The sequence below is a fragment of the Carettochelys insculpta genome, chromosome 4 (genome assembly GCF_033958435.1).
Source record: "Carettochelys insculpta isolate YL-2023 chromosome 4, ASM3395843v1, whole genome shotgun sequence".
In the NCBI taxonomy this organism is placed as follows: Eukaryota; Metazoa; Chordata; order Testudines; family Carettochelyidae; genus Carettochelys; species Carettochelys insculpta.
The window spans coordinates 127,133,314-127,150,206 of NC_134140.1; the positions used below are offsets into that span (position 1 = coordinate 127,133,314).

Sequence of the window (16,893 nt, forward strand, 5' to 3'; positions counted from 1 at the left end):
GGTGTCAAGAAAACAGCACTCTTTATGCTTTCTCTATATTACCTCTGGTTATTGCTTATCAAACTGCACTGCTTTGCATAGTCAAAGAGCCTAATACAATATTGTAAATCCACTGATATACAAAGGGTTTTCATCAAGTTACAAAAAATGAAACCTTCTGAGGAATTCACAACAACTGATAAAGAAAAGGGTTTGTGCTACTTTTCTATCGCTGCAGAACTTGTGCAAAATAGTCATTTGTTCAATTCCAAGTGTATTGTATACGTGTAACTGAAATCAACTGGAATAGTTCATAGAGACATGGGCTGGGTCTCTGACCATGGAAATGTAAACTGGGCACTGAGTTTGAACTCCCACTGTCATCCAGAAAGCCACTTAAACTTTACACCTTTTTCCCCACCCACCCAGTAGGGTCTGGTGAATGCTCATAAAAGAGCACTTTAGCTTTAAAAGCTGCAAGTGACAACGTTTATTAATGCATACGACAGCCCATTTAAAAAAAGTTGTGTTTGCTAGTCTCAGGCACACAGTGCCATCGGAGACTCTTATAGATAGAAGTCTTAAAATAAGAATGGTCGATGTAGAGATCAACGAAAGATGGCAGCTTCTCCAGAGGCGCTCTCCTTAATGCAGAGTTATTTTTTTCAAACTCAAGTGCTACCATTTGTTACAAATATTAGCCTCGGGCTTGGAAACGGCTGGAAAATTTTGTTGTCTATGAGACTTCCAGGTTAGGAAGGAACTGTAATTGTAATGTAATTTGGTTGCTCCTTTCATTTCCTTTCGAGCGCGGGGGACCTACGCAAATGCTTTCTTTGCCAGCATTTCTGTTTTCAGGAGCTGCTGTGTACACAGCCAGAGATGCTTAGGCTGCAGGTACAGCAACAGTAAAATAATCAGTTTCTTTACAATGCACTTCTTTAAATGCCTCCTCGAGACCACTTAAGCCACAATACTTACCTACAAGAAATTAACTGAGTACCTGATCCACCCACCTATTTCATGAGTGAACTGCTTGGGGAGAGACAGATCAGCGCTGGAGGGAAGTGTATAAGGACACTGGAGTGGGATTTGGAAACTGACATGGGAGGAAAATAAGCAAGGGCAATGTGTGGAAGAAGGTAGAGAGGGGGAATTTGGCAGGAGGAGATCTGCATCCATTTATAGCTTCATCAATGTTCAAGGAAGCCCAGGCAGATCCCTGTGCCTGCGAGGAGTTCCACTGATATCAGAGTGGTGGTCAGCCAGATTAAACAACCAAGCAAAGAAACAAGTCAGGTGCCTGTCATCCTCCTGATCATGTTTCTTTGTATGTTTCATTCTTTTCTCCCATCCTTAGTGCACCCTTGTCTTTTTAAGTTCAGATGTTAGGACTTCAGTAATTATTCCTGTTATTGTCTTACATTTTTTCTCCTTAGTAGCACTCAGAATGTGAAAGTTACTGATGTCACCACCTGCTTTCAAAAAGTACTTTGCATGCTGTGAAAGCAACAACAAACAATAGGGCGATGCTTTTTAACAAACCAGGATTCTGAACGGATCCGAAGAACAGACCACAATTTGTCTTTCTCCCACTTCCATTCCAATGTTGCCAGGTCTTCTCAGCACACATCCTGAGTTGGTTATAACTAGCCCTATAGTTCAACCTGGTATTTTTCCACAAGTATTAACATGTTGAAAAATACCTGCATCATTACAGTGTTAATATTCTTTTTTACCCATCTTCATTGTTACATTTCCTGGATAGTTATGGTGCAGAATAATAACACAAACAAAAAGTCAGACTTTCCCCCACCCCCAGTGAAGCATTTTTTAGTTAAAGCTGCTTTAAGTTCTGAATACTTTTATGAAGATGGAGTACTATCTTACACCATGAGCAGTCTCAATGACATCAACATATTGAGTAAGGAATTGTATATTATAAGCAAGGAAGGGTTTCCATAACTGACCATTAATGTCTGTAATTTAAACAAAAATAACCGCCCATTCATTCTGCACCTACATCAAGTCTACCATCTAGACAAGCGCAAAAGCCAAAACAATTTGTTAATGTCACACACTGCAACAGCATGTGGTGACACAAATTACCATCTCATTTACTATCCCCTTAGTTTCATTATATTACAGTCTTTATTGACACAAAATGAGAAGAAGAGAACAATCTGGCATGCCATTTATTAGAGCTGATGGAGTGTAGACAGACTTTTCAATCTCCTTTAAAACACTGTGATGCTCCATAGTGTGTTATTAACGGAAACAAATGAACGCAATCTGCTGCAGCCTTTTACCAAGCCATCCACCAGAAGCATGGTGATGTAAATCAATTCCATTTCATTCCCGTTTTTCACGGGAGAACTTTCAAAAGGGACGGTGTCAAGGTTGAAAGGCAAAAAGAACCCAACTCCTTTAGAACTTTATAAGTTCTACAATAGTTATAGATTCCAACTACAGCTTTGCTGGAAGCAGGGTTTTAAGGGAATTAAACCATATAACCCAATCTATCTAATAAATAAATACAATGCATACTATTCTACAAGTCATTGTGTAGGTTCACTGTGGTAGCAGGCCTCTGCATAAGCACTTTGGGAGCAACCTTCTTGTACATTTCTTTTTACTCTGAGTACCACAGTGAGAAAGCCAAGTACTGTATGGAAGAAACACTATTTGTAAATACACAACGTATCTGCTCAATGATTAAGGTGGATTATCTGCCATCGCAAGAAAAGAGAGAATCAACCACAGGAATCATGGTTTTGTCTCCACAAGAAATGCAAAAGTCATATTTTTAGTCTGAAAAAGGAAATGTCACAGCACACAATAAATACAAAGTTTTCCAGAAGCAAAAGTGTTAAAGGGTTGTCACTGGTACCAAAGCATCAAAATAAATACCTAAAACACAGGCAGACCACCACCAATTAACCTCCCTTGTTTTGCACAACCCCGAGTCAGACTACGTAAAAAACACAGCACAAATGAAGTTCTTGCTCAAGAGAGGCCTAGCCCAAATGACGTCAACAGGAATTTTGTGGTGGCTTTCAGCAAAGGTCTGGATTTTACCCCCATAGTATGTTAATGAAAGCATCACTGTCACAGACGTTAGGGAACAGTCAAAACTGCTTCAGGCATATGTGCAGCCCTTTAACCTCTCTCTCACCAGGAAACATATTAAGGTTCACCTACCTCAAAGAATGAGCCTCGGTAGACGCAAGCACCTGTAGGACCAAAAACAAAGTAGATTAGAAAGAAGCGGCTATCAACAAACTCAGCCATAAACCAGTGCTTTAAAAGGACTTCATCTTGCATTATTTAAGCATCCATAATTCCCCTGAATGTTACTCACTAGGGCTACAGCTACACTGCAGAGCTATAATAGCTACTCAGTGTCCATGAAACGTGCCCAATATTTCTAAATAACGTGCCTGTAAATATTTTTTTGAAATAACGGGCACACTATTTCGGCAGCCCAGTACACCTCATTGCAGGTGCCTCGAGATAGGTTATTTCAGCTAAATGTCAAAATAATGTGCTATTTCAAAATAAACTCAAAATAAGATACGCGAATTATAAGAAGTCTTGTGGCACCTTACAGACTAACCGATATTTTGGAGCATCAGCTTTCGTGGGCAAAGACCCGCTTCATGCATCTGATGAAGCAGGTCTTTGCCCACGAAAGCTGATGCTCCAAAATATCTGTTAGTCGATAAGATGCCACAAGACTTCTTGTTGTTCTCGAAGCTACAGACTAACACGGCTGCCTCTCTGATACGCAAATTATGCAGCACAAACTGTGTACTGGGGATTTTAGGGATGACCATACAAAAAGCAACCGACTAGAGCACAGGAAAAACTGTTACGTATGTGAGATTTCACATTCCAAGATACCTGCTTTATCTTAATGGCTTCTGTCCCTTTTCTGTTTGACGAGGTAACTATTAATCCACCACTCCTTCTCCACCCAAAACCCCACTCAGTCCTGGGTCCTCCTTCATCCCCTCCTCTTGGGCACTGGCCGCTTTAAAATCCAGGCAGCAGCTCAATCGCACAGCACTCAGCTATATTGAGGCCGTCTCCTTTACGCTTTTTCTTACATATGGCCTCCGACAGCACAATGAACTGGCAGGTGGAAAAGGGATGTAGCCACTTTATCAAGGCAACAGCATCCAGAGACATCAAGCACTTCCATCTACCCTCAAGAAGATGGAGAGGGCAGGCCCTGACCAGCTGGCATGTTCCTCCCTCTTGAGGCAGGATGGGGAGCTCAAGAACCCTCAACAGGAGGCATGTCAATTAATCTGCCAGCAAGTGCAAGATGGGTCACATGGTTGTTCAGGGTGCGGGGAGCATAAAAGAACTGACCCAGCCAAACTAGGACTGTGGTTTTCAACCTCTTTACCATAGTGAGGTGCATATGCACATATGTGGGCCATATTCACACTATATATATGTATATACACACACACACACACACACACACTTCCAGTATGGCCCAGAAGATGTCACATGCATCCCAGCTGCGTGCTGATTGGGCCACAAGCAGCCCATACACCGAGAACCACAGAACCAGAGAATGCCGCTCTGAGATATCTATAAGCCAAGAAATGGACCATTGATCCAAAATACAGTCCCACATCACCGATTGCCCCTGTTCCTTAAATAGTCATGTGTGACGTACTGTCTGAGAGATTCTGTTGTCTCACCCTCCCAAGCAGAGTGCCTCTGGGGTGGCATCAAATGACTTGCTCAATCGCGCATAGGGGTCTGTCTGAGATACTGCTTGACACTGCCCCCTGGCAAGCAGGGTGGATTGATTTAAATAAAAGGCAATTTAAATCATGACTTAAATCACCAAAAGAATCACTGATTTAAATCAAACCTGAAGGAGATGGATTGCACCCTCAGCAAATTTGCAGATGACTCTAAGCCATGGGGTCAGGTAGATACATTGCAGAGCAGGGACAGGGCCCAGAGTAACCTAGACAATTGGAGGACTGGGCCAAAAAAAATTTGACGAGGTTCAACGAAGAGGAGTTCAGAGTCCTGCACTTGGTATGGAAGAATCCCAAGCACTGCTACAGGCTGGGGACAGACTGACTGGCTAAGGAGCAGTGCAGCAGAAAAGGACCAGGGGATCACAGTGAATGAGAGGCTGGATATGAGCCAACACTGTGCCCTTACAGCCAAAAAGGCTAATGGCATATTAGGATGCATTAGGAGAAGCCTTTCCAGCAGATCTAGAGAAGTCGTTATTTTCCTCTACTTTGGCACTGGTCAGGCAGTATTGCATCCAGTTCTGCCCCCCACCCTCCCCCAGTATAGAAAGGATGTGGACACATTTGAGCAGGTTTAGTGGAGGGCAACAAAAATGATTAAGGGGCTGGAGCACATGACCTCTGAGGAGAGGCTGACGGATTTGGACTTATTTAGCTGGCAGAAGAGAAGACTGAAAGGCGATTTGATAGCAGCCTTCAGCTTCCTGAAGGGGGGCTCTCAAGAGGATGGAGAGAGACTGTTCTCAGTGATGACAGGTGGCAAAACAAGGAGCAATGGTCTGAAGTTACAGAGGGAGAGGTGTAGGTTGGATATTATGAGAAACTATTTCACCAGGAGGGTGGTGAAGCATTGGAATGCATTACCTAGAAAGATGGTGGAATCTCCAGCCCCAGAGGTTTTTAAGTCCCGGCTTGACAAGGACATGGTGGGGATGGTTTAGTTGGGGTTGATCTTGCTTTAGGCAGGGAGCTGGACTCAATGACCTCCTGAGGTCTCTTCCAGCCCTAAAATTCTATTGAAGTTACAAAAAAGCTAAGACCGACTGTGCTCACAGAGTGCCCTTAATTTTGGCGTAAGCACCACTGAACACACTGGTACCTTTATGCTTTGAGAAGACAAGCATAGAATGAGGTTCACTTGGAAAGCTTAAGGTATACTGATATAAAATAGGGAATAGACATATGGCATCACCATTATGGTCTGTGGCCATGGTGTTCCAAAATAAGAGGCATATGTTATGTAATATAAAATAAGTAAATGGCACTCAGTGGCAACTGGCAACTCTAGATTTCTCTAACTGCAACTTTCTGTATTGTAAGCGAGAGTGAGAGATTCTAAACTTAGTTAACTTATGAAACAAGCCGTAAGGATTAGCTCCGCTGAACTTCTTTTTCTAGCAACACCCAACACAGCAAACAAGTTGGGCATTTGCTTGTCAAATCACGCTTACACTAAAGGGCACGGAGAGAGTCTTGAAATGATGCATTACAAAGTTAATTATTTAAGTTACTAACCATTTCATTCTTGCAACTGGGCCCTACAACTTCCTTCTTGCACTGCTAACACTTGAAATGTTTTCCTTTCTCAGCCGGGGAATGATTTGCTTCAAAATATTCCCACATAGGGTCTCTCTTACCCCAGAAACTGTGACAGTTTTTCTGTGGCAAAAGTCTGGGGGAATATAGGAAGCTGTGTGCTGAATAATGTCTTCCCATCTTCTTTCAGATCCACTCCACTGTTCCCCTCTATGCTGTTTCCATCCTTTCCTATATATTGTCTCTCTGTATTTAAGACAGTGTCTTAATTCCTCTGCTCTGCCTGGCTAAGGACCACCAGCACAAAAGCACAGAACAAAAAGAATCCTTTCCAGTTCTTTGCATGTTACTTGTTAGTCTGCTGAGAAACAGAAACTAAAAGACTAGAATGTTCCAGAAGCAAGAGAGGGTAGTTTAGCCGGACAGACCAGAGATATTAATTAGAGAAGAGTGGGGGGCGGGATTTGTTAGCAGCCTTCAACTACCTGAAGGGTGATTATAAAGAGGATGGAGAGAGGCTGTTTTCAGTGGAGACAGATAGCAGAACAAGGAGCAATGGTCTCAAGTTGCAGTGGGAGAGGTCTAAATTGGATATTAGGAAAAACTGTTTCACCAGGAGGGTGGTGAAGCACTGGAATGTGTTACCTAGAGAGGTGGTGGACTCTCCATCCCTAGAGGTTTTTAAATCCCAGCTTGACAAGGTCCTGACTGGGATGATTTAGTTGGGATTGGTCATGCTGTGAGCAGGGAGTTGGACATGACCTCCTGAGGTCTCTTCCAGCCCTATGGCCATTTCTACATAGGCCACTTTCTTCTAAAGTGGCATGCTAATATACGGCCTGAAATATGCTAATGAGGCACGGATGCAAATTCCCCATGCCTTATTAGCATAAGGTCACATGATTTGGAGTCCAGAAGACCATTCTTACAGACTCCAAAATGCCATTTAGAAGCGCAGCCCCCGGGGGGGTCTTCCGGAAGGAAGTCTTCTTCTGGAGGTCCCTTCTTCCCAAAAATTGGGAAGAAGGACTTCCTTCCAGAAGACCCCCAGAGGCCGTGTATTACCATGCCACTTTCAAAGAAAGTGGCCTGTGTAGAAATGGCCTATGATTCTAATTAATTTTTATGAGACCTTAAGTGAATGTGGCAAGATTCTAGTTCTCTCTTCAAAAGCTCTTGCACTTAAAGCGAGAAACTGTTGTTGGACTGGTGTGCTTGGCTCCCTCTGAAATAAACTGAAGGCACAGTAAAAACATACAAATAATACACCCAAACCATTATGGCTGTATCTACACTTGCATTCCTCTTTTGAAAGAGGCATGCAAATGAGGGAAATTGAAAATGCAAATGAAGTGCAGATTTACATATCTGGTGCCTTATTTGCATATTCTTCTTTCAAAAGAAGAAAAGCAATGTAGATGCGGCTCTTTTGAAAGTAAACTTCCTCTTTGAAAGAACCTCTTTTATAGTGCTGGACCTAACCGCAAGACACTGGATTTGATTCTCAGGTACATTCAGATCTCTGTACAATCACTCTGGTAACAGGTGCAAGTTACATGATTCCATTTACACATTCCTTTTGCATAGCCACAATGGAATAGAGAGGCATTACTCTAGCGCAGTGTTTCCCAACTGTATTTGGCCACTGAACCCTTTTAAACTCAAAAGAATTTTGCAGAACCCCATTCCCAGGACCTACCCCACTTCTTATGGAAAGAAGGGTTCTTCTGAAGAGGGGGTTTGCTTTCAAAAGAGCTGCGTCTGTACTGCATTTCTTCTTTCAAAAGCATATGAAATGAGGTGCCAGATAGGCAAATCTGCACCTCATTTGCATTTTTGATTTCTCTCATTTGCATGTCTCTTTCAAAAGAAGAATGCAAGTGTAGACACGGGCTACAACTTTAAAAGTTCACTCAAATTCCAGTTCTTATATCATACTACTTACAATGGGTCACATTCCATCCACAGATGTGCCCAGGTGATCCCCACCAAAATCACTCCTACCTGAGAACAGAATTTGACCCAAATGGCCATATTTCATACACTTCTTTTGGTGATTTCTCACTGATGTTCCTTTACGCCTAAACTTTCTCACTAATATGGCAATGTGCCGCCAAAGTGTCTATACCAAGTTACTCTAAATAGCATGCAGTTTCAAAATACTTTGATGTATGATAACATCATTTGCTGTTAATACCCTAGTGCCTAATACTGACATGAGTGAAAGAGACAGGTTACTCAAGCAAATCATTGGTGACGTACAGTTTCACACATTCTATCTCAATAAGTCAAAAAAGTGGGCAGGGGAATGAAAACATGAATTAGTTGAATGACAGTTCTTGTATTGATTTTTCTGAGAGAGTCCTCTTCAAACAGCTGTGTGCAGCTGGCTATAAAGACGTGACAAGAAACGACAAAAGGGAGAAAGAATGCAGGGACAACTGTCTTAAGGGACCAAGGGATTTACAGAACTTGGTTGGTAGAGAGGATGCCTTTAAAAACAGAGGAAGCAAAATTGTACAAGACACCTTGGATCTACAATGAAGTGATTGCTTAAAACTGAGTTTCCTAATAAATTGGTCTTTAGCTCAGGTGTAACATTGCAAAGGCACAATCTGGTCCTGAATTATTTTCCTTTGGTCTGGAGAAAGGTCATAAAGGCCCAATTAAACTTCCACTAAAGTCACTGATATCAGTGGGAAATTGGTCAGGTTCAAAGGGTTGTGACTTTGGACTCAGAACACAGAGAGAATGACTTGGAAAGATTCTCTCACCCAGAGGACATGGGACTGGACCTAACCTCAAGACACTGGATTTGATTCTCAGGTACATTCAGATCTCGGTACAATCACTCTGGTAATGGGTACAAGCTGTATCATTCCATTTACACACGCCTTTTGCATAGCCCCAATGGAATAAAGAGGCATTACTGTAGCACACTGTTTCCCAATTGTATTTGGCCACAGAACCCTTTTAAACTCGAAAGAATTTTGTGGAATCCCATTCCCAGGCTTTATCTGCCTCACCCACAAACAAGCCACCCATCTCCAGGCTTTACCCACCTCAGCCCCAAAATCCGTCCCCCCGCCATGCCCAGACTTAACCCCTCTCAGATCCAAATCTGCCCAAATACCTCACCCAACACGGCGGATGAACCTACCTCTGCTTCCCTGACTCTAGTCCCAAGGGAGTGATGCAGAATCTGTCCACCCACCCCCTCCCAGCAGCAGCATGGCAGGGAGCCACAGAAGAGTCGGCAGAGGCAATGTCAACATCTGGAGCTGCAAATGACTCCTTAAGCCGCAAGTGGCTCAGGAGCTGCAGCCTGCCAACCCCTGCCTGTGGAACACCAGTTGGAAAACACTGCTCTAACAGACAGACCCAGGCAGTTTTTTCCAGCTTGCAATGGTTTTGTTATAAACACTCACCACCAAGAAAGACTTGCCTGCACCTGGTTCTTCCCCTTACTCTACAATTTTCCACTGCACGTCTTCATCTTACTTATTTTTAAAAAATTGAAAAGCCCCATGATGGCAGCTTCAACCCTTAAACTGCACCCGGATCTCGATTTTATGCAAGATTTCAGTGTCAGGTGCAACCTTAAGCCATCATTAAACAAACACTCAAACCATTTTACCCCTGTAGTGAGAGGTTAGGACTCTAACTTTTCTTCTTTACTCTATCATCTGTAAGCTTAATTTTAAGAAAAGGCTGGGAAGTTTGGCTTCTTAACAAATAAAGGAGTGTGCCAAAGTCACTGCAATGTTCCTGCTCCCTAACAAATTACAATTCAAGCAGATAAGGGATGAGAGGGAAAACAGCAACTGAGAAATGAGGTGATTTGCTCTAGATCACATAGCAAGGCAGTGGCAAGCTTACAATCTACATCTGATGTTCAGTCACATATTCTATTCACCTGACTATATTGGTTCCTCAGTAGCACCAGACATGCCCCATAAAGACTGCAAAGGAAAAGCACATGAAGTCTGAATTAATCCCAACTAAAGCAAAGGTGTATTTCCCCTTCTCATGAACTGTAATAAGAGAAAGTCCTCTTTAAACACCTGTGTTCATCCCATACTGTGTATGACTTGACATGCACACCTTTTCAAATATCAGAGGTGTAGCCCAGTTAGTCTATATCTTCAAAATCAACAAGAAGTCCTGTGGCACCTTATAGACTAACAGCTATCTTGGAGCATAAGCTTTCGTGGGCAAAGACCACTTTTTGCTAGCTTTCCTGCTACTGAACCGCCCTGCCCTGAAGGCAGCCACCCAGAGTGCCCCCTGACACAAGAGGCCCCACAGGGATACAAACTTTGCATCTGCATTCATCTGTGACCCTGCAAAATGATCCATAGATATAAAGAGGATTTCCATAGGAGTTTTGCCTGCATTTCCAACTTACCAAATGTTTCCAGATGAATAATCATCCACTAAATCCAATCCATGAAAGAAAAGTGCCTCCCTGCACCTCAGGGAAATACATTCCCATTCACATACTGAACCACTTTTGGGGAGAAATCCAACCTCCTGTCAAATGTGTGCTGGCTTCCCCAAACTCAGCGACTTTGCACACTACCAAGATCACTGCTGTAGGAAAGTGTATGTCTTAATTTCCCACTTATAGATTATTTGATTTCATACCTGATAATGCCTCTCTTTAACTAACACACATGCCTATTATTAACTAGCCATAAATTAAAGCTATTGAACAAGATCACTATTGCTGCCAGGTCACATTTTCAAAAGTGCCTAAGGAGACTGAATCTTGGGAACATTCCATGGAAAACAGGCTGCTAAGTGACTTGGGAGATTCTGAAAATTCATTAACTGAGATAACTTCTAACCTAAACCTATTAAGTTCAATAAAGTTTATGTTAATGAGTCACTATGGTTTAAGTGTTAATGCAAGTCAGTCGTGGTTCCTAAGCGAATAGTATCTGCCAAATTTCACACTTGTAGGGTCATCTGCTTTCCATCTCCATTGTGTGGCAGGGAAGAGACCACAGTGACATGAAAAAGGGGCTGTAGCATGGAGAAAGACATTGACTACCCTTCCATCCCCCTTCCACACTGATGGAGGCAAAGCGGGGGGGGGCCGCAGAAAGCAGGGACCATACCCTTCTAATCAGCACCTTTCCTTTAGAAACCTCTGTCAAGTCCACTTGCAAAAAGGCATGAAAGTTCCTGCTGCCCAGAGCAGTAATAATACACGCTCCATTTCACATGAAACTCACTGGGACAAGCGACATTTCTCCCACCCACTCTTCAATAACTGAGAAGTAGCTAGTGGATTTTTTACTTATTATAATTTAGTTCTGGACCAAGAGCAAGAATGAGGCATTGCAGCTCAGAGGGTAATGTCAGTGGCTGGGGTTTTCAAGTGAGGGAAAAGGGGTTGAGAACAAAAGTCCCAGCTCAGACATACATAGAGATGGAAAGGGTGTTTGGTCAGGGAGGGTGGGATGTTCCAAAACACCACAGCAGAGTGACTGGGGTCTGCTCCCCAGCCACTAAAGTGCTTTGGAAAAATCTTCCCCCTAAGCATCAGCCAGCCAGTGCAAGACTGCCCCCTATAGCGTGAGAGCGGGAGGGTAGGTGAGGCTATGGCTCTCAACTTCCCAGAGGAGGCAGGTACCCCTGGCAGGAGTCTGATTTGTCTTGCAAGTTTCACCTCGTTTAAAACCCACTTGCTTACAACATCGGAGAGGAAAATACAAGAGAGGATGACTGAGAAGGACTCTCTCCATTTACCCCAGAACTATAAAACCAGCTGAAATACAACTGGAGAACGCTTCAGCGCAGGGTATTTAAGCAAGTCACTGTCTTTCTGAAATCGCAGTTTACGCTGACTAACGCGAGTGGTAAAGCCAGGCAAGAAGCTGGGTGGGCCGCTGTCCTCCCAGGAGACCTCTGCCAACCCCAGGGGCGCGGGGCTGAGAATCACTGAGAAGAGTCTTGCCTTGGCCTGCGGGCTGCTGGAGGGAGAGACAAGCTCTGGGGGAAGGCGCCAGCAGAGAGAGGGGTAATGGGGGTCACCCATCCGACTCCGTGTAGCACAGCAGGGATGGGAGTGAGACCCACCAGCAACCCACACCTGACCTCCACCCCCCTGTGGCCCGGCCAGCTCGCCGCTGCCCCACCCGGCACCCCACAGCAGCCTGCAGCACCGACACACCCCCAGCCCCAGAGCCGGGCCACGGGAGAAGGAAGGCGGACCCTGGCCCTGGCTTCCCCCGATCTCAGCCCGGGGAGCGCCCCGCAGCCGGCTGGATAAGGCATGAACCCAAGGGCCGGCCGCAGAGCCTGCCCCGCCGCGCCGGCTGCCCAGGGGCCCGCACGTGGGGCTCCGCGCTCGCACGCAGGAGGACGAAGCGGGGGGCTTTGGGCAGCAACCCCCTTCGGGGCCCCGCCGCTCCCACTGCGCCCCTTGCAGCGCCCGGCCCCACCGGCTGCCCCCCGGGCTATGTGGGGGGGATGACTGCTGCTGCGCTCGCCCCCGGAACCCCCAGCGTGCCACACGGGCAGGCCCCGGCTCCGCGCCGCGCCCCCAGCCTGCGGCCCCCCAGCCCCAGCGCCCGACAGGGGTCGCGTTCCACTGACCTGCCTTCGGCGGGGCCGAGCCCGCGATCAGCCCCGCGCCCAGCAGCCAGAGCCGCAGCCACGCGTCCCGCCAGCCCATGGCCAGCCCCGGCCGCTTCGGGAGTCGGGCCCGGGCCGCCGCTTCTTTCGCCGTGGCGCGGGGGGTGCGATCGGCTCCTGCAGCGGGGAGCCCGCGCGCAAGGAGCTCAGCCCGGCGCTGGGAGGCAGCGAGCCGCCGTGTCCCTGCCGCAGCGGCGGCGGCTGCGAAGTTGTCTCCCACGGCTTCGGTTCCGCTGCAAACTTCCCAGGGGCAGAGCCCGGGCGGGGGGAAGCGCCGGCGGAGAGCCCCCGCCCCAGCTCTGCCCGCAAACCGGCCCTCCCACTCCCCCCCCCCCCCAAGCGCGCGCAGGGGGCAGCGCCAAGGGCAGGGCTCTGCTGCAGCCCGCCTGGCTCCCGGGAAACTTTCTCCGCGGCTGCAGTTCTGGCCCCGGCCTGCACAACCGCCCGCCCCCCGCCTCGCTCGCGCCCACCCCCCTTGCCGCGCCGTGTGTTGCTCCCCCAGCTGCAGCTCCGTGCAAAGCGCCTTCTGCAGCGTGCCCCGGGCGGGGGCGGGGTGATGGGAGAGGCGCTTTGCACGAACAAAAGCCCCTCGCGGGGAGCACCCGGGAGGCACCCAGGAGCCCAACGCCACGTGCCTGCCGCGAATGACAAGACAATCCTGGAGCGCCCCCCCCACCCCACCACGTTAAAGGAGACCCCTCCCCACTCCGGCCCCGGGGAAATGGACCCAGGGACTCGAGGAACTGGCAGAGAGTCACGTGGGAGAGCGAGCAACCTGATCCCCTTCTTCATTCCCCGGGAGTTCACGGGCTGGGCTTGTCTGATTGGCTCCCGACGGGGCACACGGCGCAGGAACCTGAACGCGAAGCACAGTCGCTTGGGTCATGGGCCGGACACCGGCTCCCGGGATTTGGCCCTGTGCAAGCAGCGGGTGGCTGGGGAAACGCTGGACTACGGGAGCCATGGCTTAAAAAATCTGAGCTCTTGTGCTGAGGCAGCAGAGCCTAGTAGCTAGAGCACTGGAGTAGGAGACAAAAGATGGACCTGCTGGTGTTGTGTGACCCTGGGCAATCGCTGCCCCTCATCCTGCCCTCCGCACCTTTGTCTGTTGCTGAGATAGGAACTGTGTCTCACCCTGTGTTTGCACTGAACATAGCACGAGTCACCCCTCCCTCTGCAGCCTGTATGTGCTACTCTAATACAAATACTGAATAGAATGGTACTTAATTGTAATAATAATTGCCCCTCGCCTTTCTGTTCAGGGCCTTGATTCAGTAGGGTGCCATACGGACCCAAAGATCTGTCCATACGGATCTGATTCCAGGATGGAACTTTTAGCTTACTCCTGGGGATAGGGACTGTCTCACCTTGTGCCTGTGCAACAGCCAGGCCTCTCTCCAGTGCTGAATAAATAATAAAAACTTAATACATGTTCAATGGCACAACAAGGCCTAAATCTCAAATGGCTCTTTCCTTTACTGATTTGTCACTTCAAGAGAAAAATTGCTTTCTTAGCAGAGGCTGCAAAGTTATCTACAACAATACGGGCAAGGGATAATACCAGGCAGTCCAGTACAACACTGTCACTAGATCTGAAGAAGCAGGTCTGCCCTACGAAAGCTCATCACTTAATAAATTATTTTGTTAGTATCTGAAGTGCTATATGACTGCTCTCTTGTTTTGCAAGGGATAATGTCAGCGCAACCGAATGTTGTCATAGGATAATGGTCTCCTGCGGGTACTTACAGAAAATAAATGTCAGGACAAATTCCAGGTATTTATTATCGAAGTAGGAGGTGTTGAGCCTCTGCCAGTGTTGAATTCCAGTGAATTTAGTTCAAGTACGTGAAATAAATGACTGCTGTAGATTTAATCATTTGGGGCCAGAATCTGATCTTCTTTCTTCACAGCTGGTCCCACTGATGTGAGGGGTGTTCTGATCTCCCTACCTCCTTACTCCCTTTCATGGTCAGACTTAGACCAAAGGAAGCACGAAGAAGTTTGCTGTAAACAAAACTACATTAGCAACAGAGGTATTTGTAATATATATTGAACCTTACCAAAACACAGCACTACAAGCTGCCCAATTTTTCCCTTTCCTGTGTGCAGAATGAGCTCTCCTGCTCCAGCAGCCTTTTAAAAATTAATGGGATTGGGTGGAACTGGTTTAATTACAATATATTTTTCTGGCCATGCTGTTGGTTTTGTTGGAAGACTGTATCAGTGTATGTGAAAGGAGGAAAAGCTCTTTTTTGATGTATGGGTACATTACGTTGTCACATATACCGATTTCTCATAGTATAGAATGCAGTTGGACTGAGTTTCACTCCCACGGAAGTTAACATGAGTTTTGCCACACATACCGTATAATCCCACTGGCTTCTGATTGGTTAAAATGCTGGCAACTAAAACCCAGTAATGTGATCCATTAATACACTCTCGTTTGGGGGGTCCTTAGTTTTAAAACATTTTTATTGGGAAGAGTTTAATAACTACTTTCATGAAGAGCATTTGGGTATTCACTTTCAGGTGGTTTTGTTTAGGTCAGATAGCCAAGCAAAGACAGGCTGGAATTAATAAAACAAAGTAAAAGGTAAATATTTACCACTTTGAACCAGTGTGGGTCTTAATTTTGGTTTGTTTTTGCTTTGCTTATCATTTATGCTATTCACAGTTTTTGTCTGAAAAGCTACTAGAGCAGCATAAGAAATATATTATGCTATTGGTATTAAAAGTAATGTTTAAAGAATGTTGAGGTTGCACATCCAAGCATCCAAAAGCTAGGAAATGCTAGAAATAAGGTTGCTGATATTCAGTTCAGCCTCTTTGTCTGTGTGTGCTATGACATAGTCTTTAATCACACAAATCGCATACTGGTTTCTTTTCCACAGGACTTCTTCCTCTTCCCATTCCTCCACCAAGGAACCAGTAATTTTAGGTGCCTTAAACACACAATTTGAGATAATTTGCAGAAGACAGATTTTTCAGACGATGAACACTGAGCACTTTGTGCACATCACCCCCCTTAAAGATGTCTCCAGTTGGGCATCCAAAATCACTCGTCAGTTTTGGTCATATACTCACATATAGCATGTCACAGTAGATTATACACAGAGTGAGAATCTCATCTTTGGTGCATTGGTGTAAATACAAAGTAATTGCATTCAGTTCAATACAATGACTTCATATTCACCTCTGTGTATCAAATTTGAGGATAATCATTTGTTCTGATGTTCAGTTATTCTTGCCAAGCTGCTAAAGTCTTTTACTCCTACTCACTCTAAATAAAATAAGATCATTGCCCTAATAAAATGCTCATCATTTGATATAATCCAGTCTGGTCTTAAATACTGATAATTTACCATTAGAAACCGTCTCTGAGCTCCGAGATGAAGAGCAACCCTCTTTTGATATGGTATGAATTCCATAAGTGATTATACTACAATTCATAAAACATATGCAAAGAAACAAAAAAAGTAAGCCTGGCACAGACCCAAGAGGCAAATAGCAATTTGTATGATGAGTTTTGTGCTGCCTTATCAGGCTATTGCTCATTAGTTAGTAGTGTGAGATGTTAATTATAGAGGAAGGAAGAAGCCGAGGGAGGAATAATGAACACCAGTACGTACATTTAACCACCTACAAAACAAATATTTTGCATTCATTTAACATCTAGTAAAAATAATTTATATTTAACATCTAGCAAAAATAATTCAGGGACAGAGCGCAGTGGAGATGATAGGGACGGTGATGGATCCTGCTGTGAGGGCAGGGGACCGGGCTCGATGACCGCTCAAGGTCCCTTCCAGTACTAGGAGATACAAGAATCACTGGTGGGAAACTGGTGTGAGTCAGAAGAATATCCTGGTGGGAACAAAGACCATGAACAAAGATTTATCCCCAAGGTAAAGAGGAGACCCAAAGAGTGTTTTTCTGCCATGTA

At 45.6% G+C, this 16,893-nt stretch overlaps 1 protein-coding gene across 4 annotated transcripts in view; it reads right to left on the reverse strand.

Moving 5' to 3' along the window:
- Positions 1 to 13,183, reverse strand: part of FRAS1 (Fraser extracellular matrix complex subunit 1) — a 310,675-nt gene extending 297,492 nt beyond the window's left edge. For all 4 annotated transcript variants that reach the window (XM_074993758.1, XM_074993759.1, XM_074993760.1 and 1 more), the window contains exons 1-2: positions 12,912 to 13,183; positions 3,181 to 3,212 (exon numbers count right to left, since the gene is read on the reverse strand). In XM_074993758.1, the coding sequence (XP_074849859.1) occupies positions 3,181 to 3,212; positions 12,912 to 12,990 (111 nt within the window). In that variant the 5' untranslated portion in view covers positions 12,991 to 13,183. The remainder of the gene's footprint in view (positions 1 to 3,180; positions 3,213 to 12,911) is intronic.
- Between the last annotated feature and the right edge of the window lie 3,710 nt (positions 13,184 to 16,893).